The 19,580-nt window shown below is 36.9% G+C and overlaps 1 protein-coding gene across 1 annotated transcript in view; it reads right to left on the minus strand.

Moving 5' to 3' along the window:
- Positions 1–19,580, minus strand: part of Rb1 (RB transcriptional corepressor 1) — a 104,617-nt gene that overhangs the window by 55,376 nt on the left and 29,661 nt on the right. The window contains exons 10-14 of the mRNA XM_055609863.1: positions 14,339–14,455; positions 12,936–12,992; positions 12,817–12,848; positions 12,659–12,735; positions 11,089–11,285 (exon numbers count right to left, since the gene is read on the minus strand). Of these exons, the coding sequence (XP_055465838.1) occupies positions 11,089–11,285; positions 12,659–12,735; positions 12,817–12,848; positions 12,936–12,992; positions 14,339–14,455 (480 nt within the window). The remainder of the gene's footprint in view (positions 1–11,088; positions 11,286–12,658; positions 12,736–12,816; positions 12,849–12,935; positions 12,993–14,338; positions 14,456–19,580) is intronic.

Below are 19,580 nucleotides of genomic sequence, written 5' to 3' on the forward strand. Positions count from 1 at the left end.
TCTCACTACATAGCTTCGGCTGTCCTGGATCTCACTATGTAGACCAAGTTGGCCTTGACCTCAAAGAGATCCACCTGTCTCTGCCTCCCTAGTACTGGGATTAAAGGTGTGTGCCACTACACCTGGCTCTAAAAGCAACTTCTTATAAACTGGTAATATAATATAAAATGATTTTGGTAAAGTAGATATTCTAAAAACAGACGCTCATGCCTTTCTCTGACTAACAAACTAATGAAACAATGGATCCCAAATTAAAATTTTCCTAGGAATACCACGCTGAAGGAAAGGAAAGGCTGAATCCTTGATGCTGGCAAGAGGAGGAACTTGCCTTCCTGAAAGAAATTTCACATAGTTCTGACAACTTAATCATAGAGTAGAGCCAAGTTGATGAGTGGGACCACACCTTAAGGAAGACTGCTGAGTTATGCATGCTTTTTAGACTTCATTTCTGGACCCCCAAAGATAGACTTAACAGTAACTGACCTCCATTTGTTCCTCTTCCCAAACTGCCACAGAATAAATTATCATTCTCTGCATTTTACGATTACTTATCTCTATTCGTTTACTGGGGGACAGGTGACCTTGCTGGAGACAGAAATCTTGTTGGAACTTCCAGAGCTCAGATTTTTACCCCAAAAATTCTAGCAACAGTAAGACGCCAAAAACATTGAGAAATACCCATCTGGGAGACAAAAGGACGAGCAAAGGAAAGGCACTAGTTAAAAAGCACAGCATTCAGGGCTGCAGAAATGGCTTCATGGTTAACAGCACTGGAGGATCTCATTGAAAACCCAGTCTGGTTCTCAGCACCCAAATGGTGGCTCACAATGCCCATAACTGAAGTTCAGAGGATTTGATGTTTTCACCTGACCTCCACAGGCACCAGTCAGACGAGAGTATACATGCACACGTGTAAGCAAACCACGCATACATACAAAACAAATAAACCTAAAACAAAACCCCAAACCTTTAACATCCTGAAGTAGCATTCCAGTACACTAACATAATAATGTTTACAATGGTTAAAAGCAAAAATACTAAGATATGCTTTGGTAAAGTAGAAAGGAAGTATGTACTCAGTTTCAAGAATATCCCCACTCCCACTGCCACAAAAAGTTAGTATATAAAGTTACCTAGTGTATTCCCTTTTATAAAATACCTCCTTTACTGATAGGCCTAGCTTTTCATTTTTATTAAGAGTAACTTGGGGAGGGGCTGCTCTGTGTATTTTTTGTTTGTTTCTAAGACAGGGTCTCCCTCTGGAGCCCTGGCATGCACCAGCTTCATAACTTTCAGGGCCACTTCCATATTCATCATTGCACATTTCCAAATCTGTTGCAAGCCCCACTTTTCATCCATAAGTGAACACTATTTTGACTCCTGGCCATTTTTTCTTTTTTTTCCACAGCACAGCACAGTAATTCACATCTCTACTAAATCACAGGCTCTTTGGAGGCTTAGGGCTATTTTTCATGTTGTATTTATTTCACTTGGGCAATTACAGTTCTTTCAAATAGCTGATATGCAGAAAATCACGTACTGCCCAAAAAGAATTTAAGAGTATGGAATTAAAAAAAAAAACAGAAAAATGAAACCCCTGTACTATCTTTAAAATTTTTTTTCTCTAATCATTCATAAACTATGAGGTAATTCAAGTGAATATAGATTCATATTAAATAGTGACAAATAATTCTGAACCTTTCTAAAAGCAATATATTTGCAGTAGATGGACTTGAATCTCTTGACTTGTCTCAACTGACAAAACATGTTCTTAGCCTAAGATTCTAGGGAAATTTCCAACATCACTATCCATCAAATAAAACAGACAACGAAAAAAATTAAAATGTATTCATCAATTTACAAAAGACATTCGCTTGTACATAGAAGAGCAAGGACTTAAAACTGAAGTCTCTGATCTCATGTCTTACATCAAACATGCCATCTCTCAGTGGATAAATGTGGTCTGCATCAGAGATGAAAAAACCCTGTGGTTACAGTAAGTAGGCTAGGAAGAAGGTCTGTGACAAGAGAGCTAAATTATTATAGCCACTGCAAAAAGGCTAAGTTTCTCTGTAAAGCAAAAGAAGTTATTACAGGTTCTTGAACAGGAACAAGGCATGAGCAAACTTAAAGAGACACTAAAGTATGAGTTGGAAGGCAGTACAAAAGACACCTTTTTAGAAAGATCACTATGATGTAAAAACAAAAGAACACTCAGATATTTAAAATAATTAAATACGTGAGAGGCATAGTAAAGTATTTTCCTAAAGTCAGGAGGCTCCACATCAAACTACAGTGAAAGAAAAAATGTTTGAAAAAATTAAAACTAATGGAAAAACAGAGATATCTGGAAGCCAATTTGATACAAAATAATAAGGTAAAAGGTAAAATCCCAGAAGACATCACACCAAGCACACAGGGGAAAAAGCCAAGCAAGCAGTGACCTCCTACCCTATTCAAGGCTAGCTACAACTAGCCAGTGCCAGTGGGAAAGGCACAGAGCACTCCAGGTGTCTGACAGGAACCTGGGACCCACTTCAATACTAAACCTCACTCTCCTGGGGGAACAGTAAAGAAGCTGATCAGACTGGCAACATAGGAAGTTGTATGTAGAATGGCACTGTAATAAAGAATGTCTAGAAAAGCCCATGTTATGAAATGAGCCAAAAGCCCACCCCCAAGGTAACACGAAAGCGCCACACTTTATTTACACAGCAAGGCCATGGACTTACTGAAATGTGTGGTCTAGCCTGCTCCCAAGCCCCTGCCTCCAACCTTCAGACATACACTCTTACTAAACACTGTTTCTGCTGCAGCTACGCACTTGTGATCAGTTCTTTTTTTCAGGGACAGAGAACATGGAATACCCTACAATCCTGTATCGGCCAATATCAAAACTATATTCTGAACAAAATAAATATTTTCAGGCTACACAGAAAAAAAAAAAATTTCAATTTTGACTGTGAAGCCAAGTCTCCCGTGTCACCCAGGAACGTACTAGTTATTTGTAGAAGCTAAAGGTGTGATATTAAGGATAAAGTAGATCATGGTAAGAAAGTTTAAAGCCTTACATATGTTTTCAGAAAGAACTGCTTTTAAGGATAAAAAAAAAAAAATCAATGTAACAGGTTTTCATTCTAGTTGCCTGGTTGTTATGAATCCATAAATATGGCATATGCATTGTTTCACTGTCCTAACCCACAGTTTTAAAAATTAGTACATCCAATGATCATTATCTTACAATTCAATTGTTGTCCCGCAAGACATAGTTCTTTGTAAACTGTAACTTAAAAAAAAAAAAAAAAAAAAAAAGTCCAGCACATTGTTTCTCGGTGAATACTGCAACCTTTGTGCAGAGTACACCAGAGGTTAATGATTCACTACAGAAACAGGCAACACAGACCCTTTCTTGGCTTTTACAGAGCCACAGCCTTTTCTCCCTTTTGTGTTCACTTCCTGTCAACTGACATTTTCAAAAGATACCAAAGCATCTTAAAAATCTGTTTATGAGTTTGCCACCAAATAAGGACTCAAAAGCCCAAGTAACTCAGAATCACAGTGCTGGTGTGTAATACTGTCCTTCATCTAAAACGACCTTTAACCTTTTAACGTAAGGGTATACTGACCAAAATTAATGTAACTACATGAGGAAACTTGCTTGTGTTTGGTGACTGAATGGAATCCAAAGTAATGAGTAAGGCATGTTGACAGTATTTATAGGAGACAACTTTGTTGTGGTTTTCAAGTATCAAGAAGAAATAATGAACTATTAGCACTTCAGTGTCACCACAAAGTAACTAGTATTCCAGAACAGCACCCATACGACCTGATTCAGTTAATGCAGGAAAACAGAAACAATGTCCTAAATATTCCTCATGGATACATACTTCATATTTATACATATTTCACAATTACGAAGCCTTATAGTTAGAAACTGACATGAGTTTTGAAACAAGTTTACAAACAAGACTAAGTTTTGTTTTTTTTTTTTTTTAACAATTACAAAACTGGACAAAATAAATAAAATAGTTTTCAAATGCTGAACAACAGGACAAAGGCCCATGGGAGACTTGAAGTACATGGTGAGACACCATTGCTGCAGCTTAGTACATAGAAAGTGTCCAGGCTACAACACAGAAAAACAAACAAACAAAAATGGAAATGGAAACCACTGGTCCCAAACAGAGGTCAACAACACCACGGTGACAGAATTAACAGAAGAGAGAGGTCTGTGAAGACCCACTGCAGCTGGGTGCAAGCAGTACATACCCAGGAGCTAGTGACTCAATACTGAAAAGGAACCACTGGGGGAGCAGAGCCACTGCTGGGGGGAACCAGCACAAACTCTGATTTCTACCGGCCACAGTGGGCAAGCATATGATCCATCTATAGGCAGTAGTCAAGGTTCTTAAAATTAGATATAAAGGCTGCTGTTTGAAAGAAGAAAAACTTCTTGGAGTAAAAAAAAAAAAAAAGGTTGTGTATGGGGGGGCATTTAAAAAACAATCAAACTATTTACAAACAATATAAATGTTTTCCAAAACACAGCTCAGAAATATCAAGAATATGAAAATACCCAGGACCCAGTAAGGCTAAATTCATAATATTTAACATGTAGTAAAATATCACCAAGAGGCAAAAAGTAAGTAATTGTTAGAAAGGAGAATATCAGTCATTAGAAACAAATCTAAAAGGAAATAGACATTAGAATTAGCAGACAGATGTTTAGAAAGTTATAATACTTATGTTCCATGTGTCCAAGAAGGCAAAGGAACATCTGTTAAAGATATATAAAAGGATTCTAAATAAAATTTTCTAGAGTTGAAAAAAATAGTATCCAATATAACTTAGAACCTCTGCTCAGATGTAGCCCAGGGCAGTTCAGTATCTAAGTGGGTTCCCTAGTAAGGGGAACAGGGACTATCTCTGGTATGAACTCTGTTGCTAGCTCTTTGACCTCCCCCCCCCCCGTGGGAGGAGCAGCCTAGCTAGGCCACAGAGAAGAACTTTGCCGCCAGTCCTGGTGAGACCTGATAAGCTAGGGTCAGATGGAAGGGAAGGAGGACCTCCCCTATCAGTGGACTTAGAGAGGGGAAGAGAGGAGATGAGGGAGGGAAGGTGGGATTGGGAGGAAATGAGGGCGGGGGCTACAGCTGGGATACAAAGTAAATAAGCTGTAATTAATATAAAAAATTAAAATTTAATAAAAAAATAGTCCTCCATTTAAAAAAAAAAAATAGTATCCGAAATGTACATGGAATTAACAGCAGATCAAACACTTCAGAAGGAAAATAACAATAAACTTGAATGTAAAGCTACAGAAACTATCTAAGGGGCCGGGGAGATGACTCAGAGGACTTTCAAAGGTCCTGAGTTCAATTCCCAGCAACCACATGATGGCTCAGAACCAGCTATAATGAGATCTGGTGCCCTCTTCTGGCCTGCTGGTTCACATGCAGGCAGAACACTATAAATAATAATTTTTAAAAAAGAAAGAAACCCCAAACCATCTAAAATGAAAAATACAAGACAACCATACTCCTTTAAAAAAAAGAGCAGGACGGTGCAATAGTCAGCCACAGGACAACCCCAAGCAACTTAATACATAGAGAGACTGGAATCCCAAAAGTAGAGTTAGAGAGGTCAATAAAAATATCTTTAGGTATAATGGCCCAATTTTCCGAATGGAATAAAATCTACAAGCTCATTTAAAAAGGCACATTACATGAAAGCTGGTTAGAACCAATGACAGGGAGAAAAAATCTTACAAGGAGACAGAAAGAAATCCTTCTACAGCAGGGAAACAAACACACAGTAATTTTAGAAAGAACACAAACCCAGACAGTGCGGCAGCTTGTTTAAATATGAAAGGAAAGCTGGCACCTAGGACTCTATGCTTAGCCAAACAGCTTCCAAGCGTGAAGTGGCCTGTTTTCCCAGACAGACACAAGGTGACATAGTCATCACAGACAGACCTGTGTACAAAAAGTTAAATGAAAGAGTGAATAAAAATTCCTGGGGACAGAAAGAAAACAAAACAGATGAAAATATGAATCTCTATAAAAAAATAAAGAACACAAAAAAGAAAATGAATAAATTGTTTATGTAAATAAATAAAATGCATTTTTATTTTTATCTTATCTTCTCTCTCTTTCTCTAAAAGGTAATCAATGGGCTTGACATTAAAAGAGCCACATGCTTTCTTAATCCCAGAACTCTGGAGACAGAGGCAGGTGGATCTCTGTGAGATTGAAGTCAGCCTGGTTTAGCGTTCTAAGCCATCCAGGGCTATAAAGTGATACTCTGTCTCTAAATAGTAGAAAAAAAAGAAAGAGGGGAAGATAACCGATGCTTTATAGGAGAGGTTATAGCAACGTGCTGTTTTTATAACTTCTGCTGAGATAATACACATTACACTAATAGTACCAAAGTTAGGAGAGACAAACTGTAAGTATACAATTTTTCTCCTTCCTGTCTCCTCTGCCTCCATTCCTTTTGTTTATTTATTTATGGCAGTTCATTCGTTCATTTGTTTTTAAGACAAAGTTTAACCTGCTGCCCACATTGGCCCTGAACTCCTAAACAGAAGCAATTTTCCTGCCTCACTCTCCAAAGTAGCATGAGACTGTCCTGATACAACTGGTTGCAAGGTCCTTATACTACATGGGAAGTTGTAAAATAACATTCAAAGATAGACTGAGAAATTAAGGTAACACGTTATAAATCTTAAAGTAACCAATTATAAAATAAAATAAAAGAACGTGAGTAGTAAGCTTAAAGACAAGATAAAATGGATTAAAATTATTCAATGCAAAAGATGGCCAAAAAAGAAAACAAATAAAAAGACAGATGAGGAGAAAATAAACACCAAGAGAATTTAGTCCCAAACGTATCAATAATCACATTAGACGTAAAACTTTCCACAAGCTGAGCATGGTGGCACATTGATACTCCCAGAAACTGGGATACAAGACAGAAGGAGTTCTACATAATGATTCCCTAGGAGACTCTGCCTCAAAAAAATAAAAAAAGAAACAGAAGAGAGGAAATGGGGAAAGAAAAAGGGAAAGAGGGAAAGAAAAAGGCAGGAGAGGGAGAGCGAAAGGGAGAGGGAGAGGGAGAGAGAGAGAGAGAGAGAGAGAGAGAACATTTCAAATGTCTCAAAGCAGTTTATCATCCAACTGGGTGACAATAAAAACCAAAAGCAAGAACCAACAACGTAGTGTCTTATAAAGATATTCATTTTAAGAATAAAGACACAAAAGTTAAAAACTAAAGAAGAAAGGAGCCATGTCATTATTAATTTAAAAAAAAAAAAACTAAGCAGATTTCCTAATATGAGACAGTTGTTTCACAAGGCAGATCCCCAGATAGAAGGTCCTTTCTATAGAGATTAGCAACTTGGTCAAAGAACATTACAATTCTAACTTTTCAAGGCCTTTTTCCTCTGACCTTCTAGGATCCTCTGCACTGAAATCTTATTCCCTTCACATTTCTCCTTGCTACACATGCCCTGGGTGGTTCTGACCTTCTCCCAGCCTCTTATTTCCTGAATCTCTTCTTTTCAGGGTCTTCTATCTCCATTCCTATTCAGTCTGCACTCTCCTGAGATTATTTCTGTGAATACAAAAATGTCTTCTCATACCTCTATTCATCACGCTTGCCACTTCAAACATCACCAAAAATTCCTAATTGAAATCTATTCCATTGGGCTCTAAGCAGCCAAAACTTCAAATCTTAACCCTAAATACTCTCTGGTCAAAAATTCCTGAATCCACTTCCGCTCTGCAGCACTTACCTAGCTATAATTCTGACACCTGACTGCACTTAATAACTCACCTTTTCTACTCTTAAAAATGGCTGCAAGATGATTCTGGGGGAAAGAATGCCATCATACAGAATTGTGGGAGAACTATAGATGATTAGTTTCTGCCTCAAAATTGTCTGGTCCTCTGCAGGGTAATTCTTTCATCCTTCATCAGTCTACTCTCTCTATCAAGTCCCATAGTAACAATTTCAAATCACAAACAGTCTCCTCAAATTTTTATCCTCTCTAATTCACTTTATCCTCTCTAATTCACCGTCAATAAATCATCTCAGCTCCATTTTTTTATCAGATAAACAGGCAGAAGAGGAGGAGGAGGAGGAGGAGGAGGAGGAGGAGCTATTAATTGATGAATTCCTCAGCTTCCTGCCAGAACACACCACGAATGACCTTCCCTTGCAGTGTTTCTCACCCTTCTCATTTGCCACAGCAGTATTTTGCAACCCACGTGCTCTTCTGAAATGTGCTCCTGACTCTGTTTAAACAGGAGGTGGCATCTATCTCCCCACTCCCTCAATCTGACAACCACTGTGACCGTTTTGACCAGCAGAATGTAATTTCCAGACATAGTCCTTTAAAAGCATTTTGGAATCCAGGCTCTAGGTCACAAGTGTGCCTACCCTAAAACCAAACTGCTCTGAGGAAGCAAAGCTTTCATACTAGACCACAGGGCAAGATGGGATAGGAAGTAGAAAAAGGAAGAAGTGAGAAGTCAGGAAAGTATAAACTTGACAGTGAAGGCAATCTTGGAAGCAAATCTACCTGCCCCTGACTGTTGATACCACAGGGTCAGAAAGCAAGAACCCTGTAAAGCTGTTCCCAAAGCTTAACACATATATCCAACTGATCTCAATTTCAATGGCTTGCAATTATTTCAAACTCCATGTAAAAAATTTGGAGTTTTCCTCAAGAAAATTACATACAGCCCAAGCTATCTATTTTCTTAAATGCTACTACCACTTAGTTATAAGCCAGAAGCCTGAATGTCATTGTTAGTTGAGCCCTTCTGTCCCTTACTTATCCTATATAACTAACTACTACATCTGACAAAACCATGCCATAAACTGTTTTAAGTCATCTAATGAGATATAAAGGCAATAAATGACTGGTAGGCATTATAAGTAATAAACACAGTAAGATTGTAAAGGACTGCAGATAAAACATTACCACAAAATCAAAGTATAACATTGAACTATGGTAAATGAAAGGGTAGAGAAAACCTTTTTGAAACTGGTAGAAACAAATATGACTGTATGAATTAAACAGAAAACTTTTTTAAGTTCAGCAGTCAAAAGCACTTGCTGCTCTTGCAGAGGACCTGAGTTAGATTCCTAGCACCCACGTGGTGGCTCACAACCACCCATGACCCAGAGTTTCAGGGGGTCTAATAGGCATTCATGTTATACATATACATGCATGTATGCAAAGAAATATTAATACAGATAAAGTTAAAACAAATATTTTTTTAAAACTCACCTTAAAAATCAACAAAACAGACAACTCCTTAAATATTTTGGAGTCATAACATAGCTGCTATGATTTAAAATGTCTCCCATACTCTCATGTTTTGAACACTTGGTCCTCAGTTGCCAGGAGGCCCAGATATGTTAATATATCAAGCTGTGAAAGTGAAGCCTAAGTTGCCATGGAGATACTGAAGATACCTGAACTGTAGGACATCGCCTGAAAAAAGCTGCAAGCACAGAGTGGAGCTGGACCAAGGGGGAGCCCATGTGGTCTGGGCTCAATCTCCAGTACATGTACAGATGCACGCATATTTTAAGGGGAATGAAAATAATTAGTACTTCATTTACCTTTCCCTCTCAGTCAACAACACAATGTGAACACAATCCCATTTGTTTTCAGTGCTAATGAGATTTGTTTTTAATGATATAAAATCAAAAGTCTATAAAATGTTGTTCTGGGTCTTTACCTGGGTATTCATTACATTGATACACTCAATTAATGAAAAACTCATCCAACCGTCACCTGAAATACGTACTTTCCCCATATATATACATGTATATAATTTCAGTTTTTTAAAGTCTGTGAATATTCAAGCATATCCACGTGATATACTTTCCAATATAATGATAATCATTCTCACAGAAGAAATATACAATATCATGTCTGCATGGCATGACTTATCTTCTCAAAGTTATTCACTACCAACCTCATAAATTTGTAATTTAAAATAGATATTAGCAACATGTGAAAAATAAAAGTACTTGCAAAGATTCTCACAGGCTGAGCATTCCTAATCCAAAAATCTCAAACTAGAGATGCTCCAAAGACTTTAAACTTGGGAGATGGAGAGATGGCTCGGAGGTTAACAACACTGGCTGTTCTTCCTAAAGGTACTGATTTCAATTCCCAGAAACCACATGGTGGCTCATAGCCATCTATGGTGAGATCTGGTGCCCTCTTCTGGTGAGCAGGCACACATGCAGGCTGAATGTTATATAAATAAATAAATAAATAAATAAATAAATATTAAAAAAAAACTTTAAAACTCCTTTTGTTTCATATTGAAGCTCAAAATATGCATAACATGTAACAGTTTAAATTATTATTTTAAAATCTAAAAGTCTGTTGAATCAAAAGGTATTATCCAGTAAAGCTAGACTTGAAAAATAAAATATCCCTTTAGGGGGATATCTTATAATTAGTACATAGGAAATGCTGCCTTTATTTAAAAAAAAAAAAAAAGGCTCAATAGTTTATATGCTATACCTAAAATGCCTACAGCACATAGTTTCCACTTATATAATGCTACAAAACAATATCTACCATTAAACAATAGTGTGGACTTTGTATTATTATCTTTAACATTAGGACAAAATGATCAAACAGATAAAAAAGAAAAATGTACATAACCCCAGAATATTAATTTTGTTGAAAAGTGTAAACATGTATATTATGAACAATAACACCTAATTTTTAAATAAATTACCTCAATATCAAGACTTCAATTTTAAAGTGCCAAGCTTTGTGAGAAGTTGCTCCTAAGCAAATGCAAAAGATGGCCTAGGAAACTCAAGAGGTCAGCTGGCCTGGTAGTGTCCCCAACAGGAAAAACAAACAGCTCAAATACCTGCATTTACACTCGTGAATGCACGCCCACCAATCTACCCAAAGCCCATTCTCTTGTTCCACTTGATTCTCAGCTGGATCTGGATGATTCATTAAAGAAGTAACTTCTCACTAACAAGTAACTAGTCATGTACATTTGAACACCTTTAGTTACTTAGCTAGTCACTTACTGAAAGCCAGGCAAGGGATTCCATAATTCGATGTTCACATCTTTCTAAATGTTTTATCATATCTCTTGTCAAGTTGGCTTCTGCTTTGATAAAACTTTCAATCACTTTGTAAAAATCAAAGGCTTTTAAATTAAGTACATTAAGAATCCACGGGAAGGACAAATCTGTTCCAGAATCAAGGTTCTGTGATGTACTCCCTAAAAATAAAAGGAAAAAATGTGTCAATATGAAATATTACAGTCTGGAATCCTAAGATTTGAGAGACCTTATCATACAGAATCAAAATACAGAAAAAAAGGTAAGCAACTTTTACTTAAAGCAGATATTTTTTTATCCTATGGTCTACATACTCTCAGGAAATAGGCTTCCAAATTTTAAGTGAATGTGTACATATTTTTCTAATATATAGGAATCAGAGTTTCTATCCTATTTGTACAGTTTTACATGCCTACACTAATACTCAGGCAGCTATCTTACCAGCAATTCATTATCATGCCCACTTTAACTACCATTACTACTTAGTTGAGAAGACTAGTAATTCTTTTAAGATTCTGCTAATTAGCTGAGCAGTACACGCAGCTTGCACTCAGCACTCAGGAAGGAGAAGCAGGTAGATTTCTGAGTTTGAGACCAGCCTGGTCTATACAGAGCCAGCACTACACAGTGAGACCCTGCCTCAAGCCTGATCCTGCAAGCCTATAATGCCATATACTCAAGGGGCTGAGGCAAGAAAATTACAAGTTCAAGACCTGGTCAGGGTACAAACTGAGTTTAATGCCCGGTGAGATCCTGTCTCAAAAACAGTAAGTAAAGGAGAGCCGGGTTGCCGAGTCCCTGCCCTAAGTGCAGTTCTTGACACTGCCAAAGAACTGGAAGAGACTTTGCTAACTGTAGTAGAAAACAATCTCTCTTAAGAATGTGCAGACTGTGGTGATTTGTGAGGATTTGGTCTCAGTGATTACTAATCTAACCTTTATTCTGTAGCTCCTTCTTTAGATGACAGTTCCTTCTTGTGTTCTTCAAGTAAAACTTTTTAATATTTGAAACAATGTTTGAAAAGTAATATTTTTTCAATTTATACTAAAAAACAGTTATGGGCTTTTCTGTTATTTTTCAACAATCATTAAATTGTCACAGTTATTATAAAAGCAACAACCAATTACTAAGTATCCAGTTTCTGGTGGATTCCTACTCCTGATCTCATAAGAACACACATATACACCACAGTGTTGTATACAAGCACTGGCTGCTCTTCAACACTCCTGTGGCACTTTACATGCTCATAAGCCTGTGTAGCAGTTTCATTAGCTACCTTTCCTGGATTCAATATGCTCAGAGCAAAAGCCTCGTAAAATTCTATCCCCCAGATGACCTGATTGACATGTTAAACCACTTAAATAGTTCTAACAGCCAATTACACTGTTCCACATATACTGATCTACAGTATGACTTTTCCTTCGTAGCACGCAGATACACACAAAAACAAAATAATAACAAACCCACAACAGAACCTAAGGATTTATTTACTTTAAGTTAAGCCCCAGTGCTTATTTATGAAAATTTAACTTACTGCTATACGTTGCCATCACAACTTCAAGAGCACAGGCCAATAAGGACATATGAAAGATATTGTCATTTAGGAGTTTGCTAAAGTGGAAAAAGAATGGGTTATTTTAAATACAGCTTAAAAAAAAAGAAACTATTTTATTAAAGTTAGACAATATTTACCTAAAATTCTGAATGGATAAACGTTCTTCTTCCTAAAACAGATAATTTTTTTTAAAGTTTATTTGAAACTTTGTTTATGTCAGCATTGAATTTTTTCTAGTTTATTCTCTTTAACTTACTGATTTAAGCATGGATTCCATCACTCGATAATACAATCGGACCCCAAGTTTATATCGCTACAAACAAAAGGAAAAATAATAAGATTTCATTGTTTTAGAAAATCAAAAACAACCAAATTTTGTGGAAGTCTTTTCTTGAAACACACTCTGCTTCTCTTAGGAACATGGCTAAGCAAGAGATCATAAACAAAAGTTTGTTTAAAGTCCAAGGCTTAATATAAAAGAGTCATTAGCACTCCAAATAAATTAACCAGAGTAGTAGGTCTGGGAGCTGATCGTGTTCCTCTGTCACTTGCTTTACAGAGGATATATACCAAGTACTATTTTAAGCACTTTACACATCCTTTTGGTGATGTAGAACATTTGCTTTTGAAATGGCTAAGATTAAAAGTATAGTTTCTGTCTTTAATACTTAATAACACTAGCACAAGCCAAAAAACAAAAACAAAACCAAACAAACAAAAATCAAAGTTGATCTAATCAGTAAATGTTTTAAACAAATTATTAGCTCCCATCAACTAAAAATTAGGTGCTTGAATTACAAATACATACACACATAAGCAACATTCCTTTATTCCGAAATAAGAATGTAAATGTCACATGTGCTGAAAAGAATTTTCAGTATAATCATTTAAACCAACAGTTCTCAACCTTCCTAATGCTGCGACCCTTTAATACAGTTCCTCATGTTGTAGTGACCTCAACTATAAAATTATCTTTCTTGCTATTTAATGACTGTAATTTTATTACTGTCACGAGTCATAATATAAATATCTACATTTTCCAATTGTCTTAGTTGACCCCATGAAAGGGTCATTTGAACCCCAAAGGGGTTGAGAACCGCTTGCTGGTTTAAACTAACCAGTGGCATGAAAACATAACTTCACCATACTGGAATAAATATGTACAGTACATCTGCACTAAGTACTTACTGCTACTTATCACCCTAACGTCATGTGACAAAGTGGGCCAGAACCAGAAGCAGTCTCAGAACTTAAACAACACGTTCAAGACTACACAGTTTATAAAGAGCAGAGCCAGCCCAGGCAGTAACTCAGAGCACTAGTTACTGGGAATGTAAGCACTAGTTACATTCCCAGCACTCACACGGGGGCCTAAATGGTATTACTCAATAACAAGCAGTAGTATAGTACAATCCCGTTTGTGTATTCATAGATTTTAATTTTTTCTTAATTTTTAAATTGCATACACATTTTTGTTTTGTGTGCTGGGCTGACGAGGGATTTCATCTACAGGGTCCCATTAGTAGCAGCAAACACAAGCATCTGGGATCTATACCATCTGCCACTATGTTATACCCCTACACAAATACCACCACAGCACAGACTACACAGACACATGACTTCTATATTGCAGCACTAACAGATGTGTGTTCAAGTTACCTGTGCTCCAATGTCAATACATCCCTGCCCCACAGCATTAGCAAACTTCTCTTTAAAGATGTGTCCAACATCCTTTACTCTTTTCAGGATATTTTCTTTTGGATTCACTGTGCAATTCTTCAAGAAATATAAACAGAAATAATACTGAGGATACCATTTGACCAGAACTGATATTTTTTTTTCTTTTATAGTAAATGACTTTGATCTGCTGCTTGCTTGTGAAAACAAGGAAACACTTCAGACACTGCAGAATATGACCAGTCGACATAGAATTCCATTGTATGTTAGAAACCAAAATTATTCAATGCAATGAATATAGACTGTTACCTAGAGTTTTAAGGCAGTGGTTCTCAACCTTCCTAATGCAGTTCCTCACATTGTGGTGACCATAAAATTTTGTTGCTACTTCATAACTAATTTTGCTACCATTATGAATCATAATGTAAATATTTGATATACAGGGTATCTGATATGCAGCCCCCAAAGGATTTGATATGCAACCCACAGACTAAGAACAGCTGTTTTAAACAAATAAATGCAATAGACAAGGCTTTTCCAGCCATCATGTTTTCATAAAGTACCCTGAGTTAAGAATTGCTTTAAGGAGCAGGAGAGCTACTCAGTGATTAAAGAGTACGGCTTCTAGAGGACCTGGATTTGATTACTAGCACTCACATGGAGGCTTACATCTTTCTGGAATTCCAGTCCCAGGAATTCCAGTGCCCTCTTCTGGCCTCTGCTGGTACTGCATGCACATAGTACCTATGTGTACATGCAGGCAAAAATACACGAACACATAAAATAAAAATATTTTTTTAATTCCTTGGGAAAAAAAGATTACTTTAAGAGGTATTAACCTCACTATTCAAAAGTAAATGAAGAAGTGAAAGTGAGATTTAGTTTTTGTTTTATTTCCTAATTAAACCCACTTTAAAAGAATGAAGAATTAAGCAAATCATTTATTTGTATTTTTAGGTATACAAGCCAGAAGAATAGTTACAAGTGATGTTTATAATAGTACATAACTTACACTATGCTACATTAAATATATCATGAACATATTCACCTCTCCTATAAGATTTATTTTATTTTTTATAATTTTGATGGATTCAAAATATAATACACTAGAAAATAAACTTTCAAAATTTAAAATTGATTATAATTCTTTTCACGGTGGCACTAAAAATCTAATTCACACCTTATAATATCAATAATTCTGATTTCTTAAAGAAAATAGCACAGAAATCTTAGAAACATCAGACATAGAGACATAAACACATGTGTGCATACACACAAACACACAGAGACACCAATTCCTATATAATATTGCTGTTGTCTAAATGCCTCCATAATTCCTAATATTTTGTGTATAGGAAAGATGGTATTACTTTCTTCCTCCCAAAAATAAAGAAAACTGAATGTATATAGAAAAGGTAAATTTTCCAGGTATGGTGGGAGCAAGAAGATCTTGAGTTCAAAGCCAGCCTAGGCTAAATAATAAGTCTGAATACACAGTTAAATCAGTGGATGGAAAAGAAGAAAAGAGGAAAGGTAGAAGTAGAGAGGGAGGGAAAAGAAAAGGAAAAACAAGAAAAAAAAGGAAGGAAGGAAAATCACACACACAAAAATGTAATGGCTTTCAAGACATGCTTGTTCTGAGGCCATGTATCATCTACAAATCCATTATCGTTAGACTGTGTAGGAAGCTTCATTAAAAAGTTAAGCTATAAGTTGTGATTGAGAAAATGTCTTTGAGACAGAATTTCTTGTCCAAGTAAAGCAACTCCAATAAAAGGGAATTCCTACCTACTCCAAAGATGGGAACAAGTATTCAAGATGATATCTGAGAAAAGATTATCTTTCTTTAGCATCAAAATTACTCTTACTAAAAGTTGTAAGCAATTGGGTAGAAATCCAGCAAATATTCTTGGCCAATGAAATCATAACTTTATATAAGTTGGGTAGATAAAATCAGAGTTGAGCAATTATTATGACTAAAATGACTGCTTTGTTAATTTCTGGACATAATACAGTAGAAGATGACAACAGATTATGATAAGAAACATAGACATCTTATAGTATGCAACACAACATTAGCAAATACAAAAAGCGTGTAATTACAGTAATGTACTTGTAAAGGCTCCCAGCCAGGAATGGGATGGTTATGGATTTCCACATCACTTAACCCTTAAGCAAAAGATGAAGTGAGGGAGCCACAGCAAATGCTAGCGCCAGTCATCAGTCTTGTGTTCTTGCTTTTCTGAGGGAAGGACAGCAAGAGCTTTCAAATACAGAACTTAGATCTGTGAGGAAAGGCAAGGGCTATGGAGAAAGGTAAGTTCTATTAGCTGAAACAGACAACAGCTAGACTGACAGAGTACTGAGAAGCAATGGGACCTTAAAAGTAGTAAGGTAATATCTCAAATCTCTGAGACAACCAATGACAACTTAGAATTAAAAGATCCACCTAAAGCACATACCAAAAAGTAAGAGTAAAGACAGTATCACGCGTTCACACACCAAATCACGTACTGGTAACCCCAAACTAACCTTGGTGTTACTGGAAAGAAACTGCTATGGAAAGTTTTAGAAGGAGAAGAGGGAAGGGGGAGCATTTTATTTATAACATCAAAAATAAATAATTTTAAAAGAATAAACTGCTAAAGAATACCTAAAGAACAAAGAAAACAGACTCCCAGAAAAAAAGGTGGACTAGAAGCTAACCTGTGTGTGCTGGTGAAGGAATAAGAATAAGAATAAGAAACCCACCCTCCATGCCAAAGAAAAAAAGAGAAGTGTTTTGGAAATCGCAAAGGTAGCGTTAGACACTGGAAAGGATAGAGCCCATGCCAAAACCAGCTCCTACTGGTTGTTCCCTGGCTTGTGGGGGAGGGGGGAGAAGGCAAGCAAAAGCCTGGTCCAAAAAGTAAAAGAGAATAGCAGTCCTCCTCTGAGAACAAGTCTCTAACCTAGGTGAAGGTTTTGACCAAACAGATATTTATCTAGCTGATAGCTCTGCAGTGGAGAGAAATGCCACTTTGTTGTTCAGTATAACTCCAAAGACAGTGCTCATGGTGAGAGGGAGCATGTTATCTAGCTGAACTACCTTGTGTCTGAAAGCAGGAAACAAGCACAAGTCAGGGAGTCGGAATTTAATTTGCCACAACCCCAGGGGGAGATAGCCCTGTGAAACAATTGTAGTTCGGAAAACGGGGTCCAGAACTTGACAAGTCAAAAAATACGGATGGGTAAAGTACACAAGGAAAGCCATTCAGCCCTCAGCAGCTCAGAACAGACCTCATAGACTGAGAATGGCCTGCAAATTGGAAAGTTCGGGGTCTAAGGTTAGTGGGTAAGTTAACCATGGAACCACCTATTTGCCAGTCACTCCTCATAATATGAGAAGTCTGAAATCTAACAGTCTAACTGCAATAGGATGATTAATATGAGAGATTTGGAAAGCACCGAGACAGGTTCTCTACAGATCTCCTTGCTGCTATGGTTGTGCACCATATTCACAATACATTTGGGTATTCTTCCAGGGAGAACACAAGGCATCCCAGAGCACCTGAAAAAATGAGTTTGGGGAGGGAGACACACTGGAAAACTAACTGTGACCATGTGCCTCTAATATGCACATAAGCGAAGCTCCTCAAGTGAAGACAGCATCAGCAGGCATGAGATACTTGTCCAATACAGACTCAACACTAGGACAAACCACAGGAAGACAAGCACCTGCAAGTCCAACTGACCTTTCACTATGGCTGTGAATATCACTGCAGTCTTCAATTTTTGAAAACTCCTCAAAAAAAGCTCCCCAATATGTCAGCTTGTTTTGTTTTAATGAAAAGGTTATTCTAATACCACAAAAAAACAATCTCAAGAACTGACAGTTGGGATTACATGAATTAAAAAAACACTACCCAGGAAAGGGAACAATTAGCACAGTCAAGAGAGCCTGTAGAGTCAGAAAAAAAAAAATTGTCAACCATACAAGAACATGAAATTGCCTATAATATACAAAAAAAAAAAAAACCTGCAAAAATAAGCATAACAAACAAAATAATCCAATCAATATTGGGCTAATAGATTGAATAGGTGGCTCTCAAAAGAAGAAACACAAATTGGCAATAATTATTTTAAAAAGTGTCCAAGATCCTTAGCTAAATAGGAAATGCAAATTAAAACTGCTTTGAGAATCCATCTCACTTCAGACAGAAGAAAACAACAAGAACAAATGCTGGTGAGGATGTGACAGAGAGAAATCCTGACACACTGCTGGTGGCAATGTAAACTGTTATGGCCGCTACAGAAGTCAGGGAGGAAGTGTCTGAAAAACTAACACCAAGCAAACATCTTAAAAAATATGTGAGACCCTGTGCCAAGTTTCACTTGCCAAAAACACTGAAACTAGAATTATCCTATGGCCTAGCTATCCTGCTCCTGCATACACAGCCAGAGGCCTCCAAGGCAGCCCCCTGGTGACATCTGTCCCATGTTTATTGTTACATTACTTGCAAGTGCTAGAAAATGAACCCAACCTAAATTTCAATCAAAGACACAATGGAATTTTATTCAACTATAAAAAAGAAATCATATTTGTCAGAAAATGGATACATAGATCATAATATCAAGCAAAATAAGCTAGACTAAGGATGACTATTAGTGTCCTTTTGTTCGTTTATATAATTTAGATTTAAACTGTGGCGGTGGTGGTAGTAGTATGAAAGGAGACCATGAGCAGAAAGGAAGAAATCTTAAGGGAAGGGGCAATGTTTGGAAAAGACAATGGAAAGCACTGAACATGAAAGAAGAAGGGGGGACTACTGGAGGGAAGTGCAGCAAGAAGATATGAAGAGGTAGATAAATTACAAAATATAGTGAAGCAGATGTATGAATATGATATAATGGAAATCATTACTCTGTGTGCTAACTTTAAAATGATAAGAAAAAGCATACACACTAAGCAGTAGTCAAAAAGAGGAAAGAAGGAAAAAGAAAGACAGAGAAAGAAAGGAAAAGGAAAAGGAGAAGGAAAGGAAGGGAAGGGAGGGGGAAGAGAAAGGGAAGGGAAAGGAAAGGAAAGAAAAAAGGAAAGGAAAGGAAAAGAGAAAAAGGGGAAAAGGGGGAAAAGGAAAGGGAAAAAAGGGGAAAAGGGAAAGGAAAGAAGGAAAGGAAAGAAAAGAAAAGGAAAGGGAAAAGGGGAAAGGAAAGGAAAGGAAAGGGAAAAGGGGAAAGGAAA

Source organism: Psammomys obesus, unplaced genomic scaffold (assembly GCF_907164565.1).
Source record: "Psammomys obesus unplaced genomic scaffold, mPsaObe1.curated_primary_1811, whole genome shotgun sequence".
NCBI lineage: Eukaryota > Metazoa > Chordata > Mammalia > Rodentia > Muridae > Psammomys > Psammomys obesus.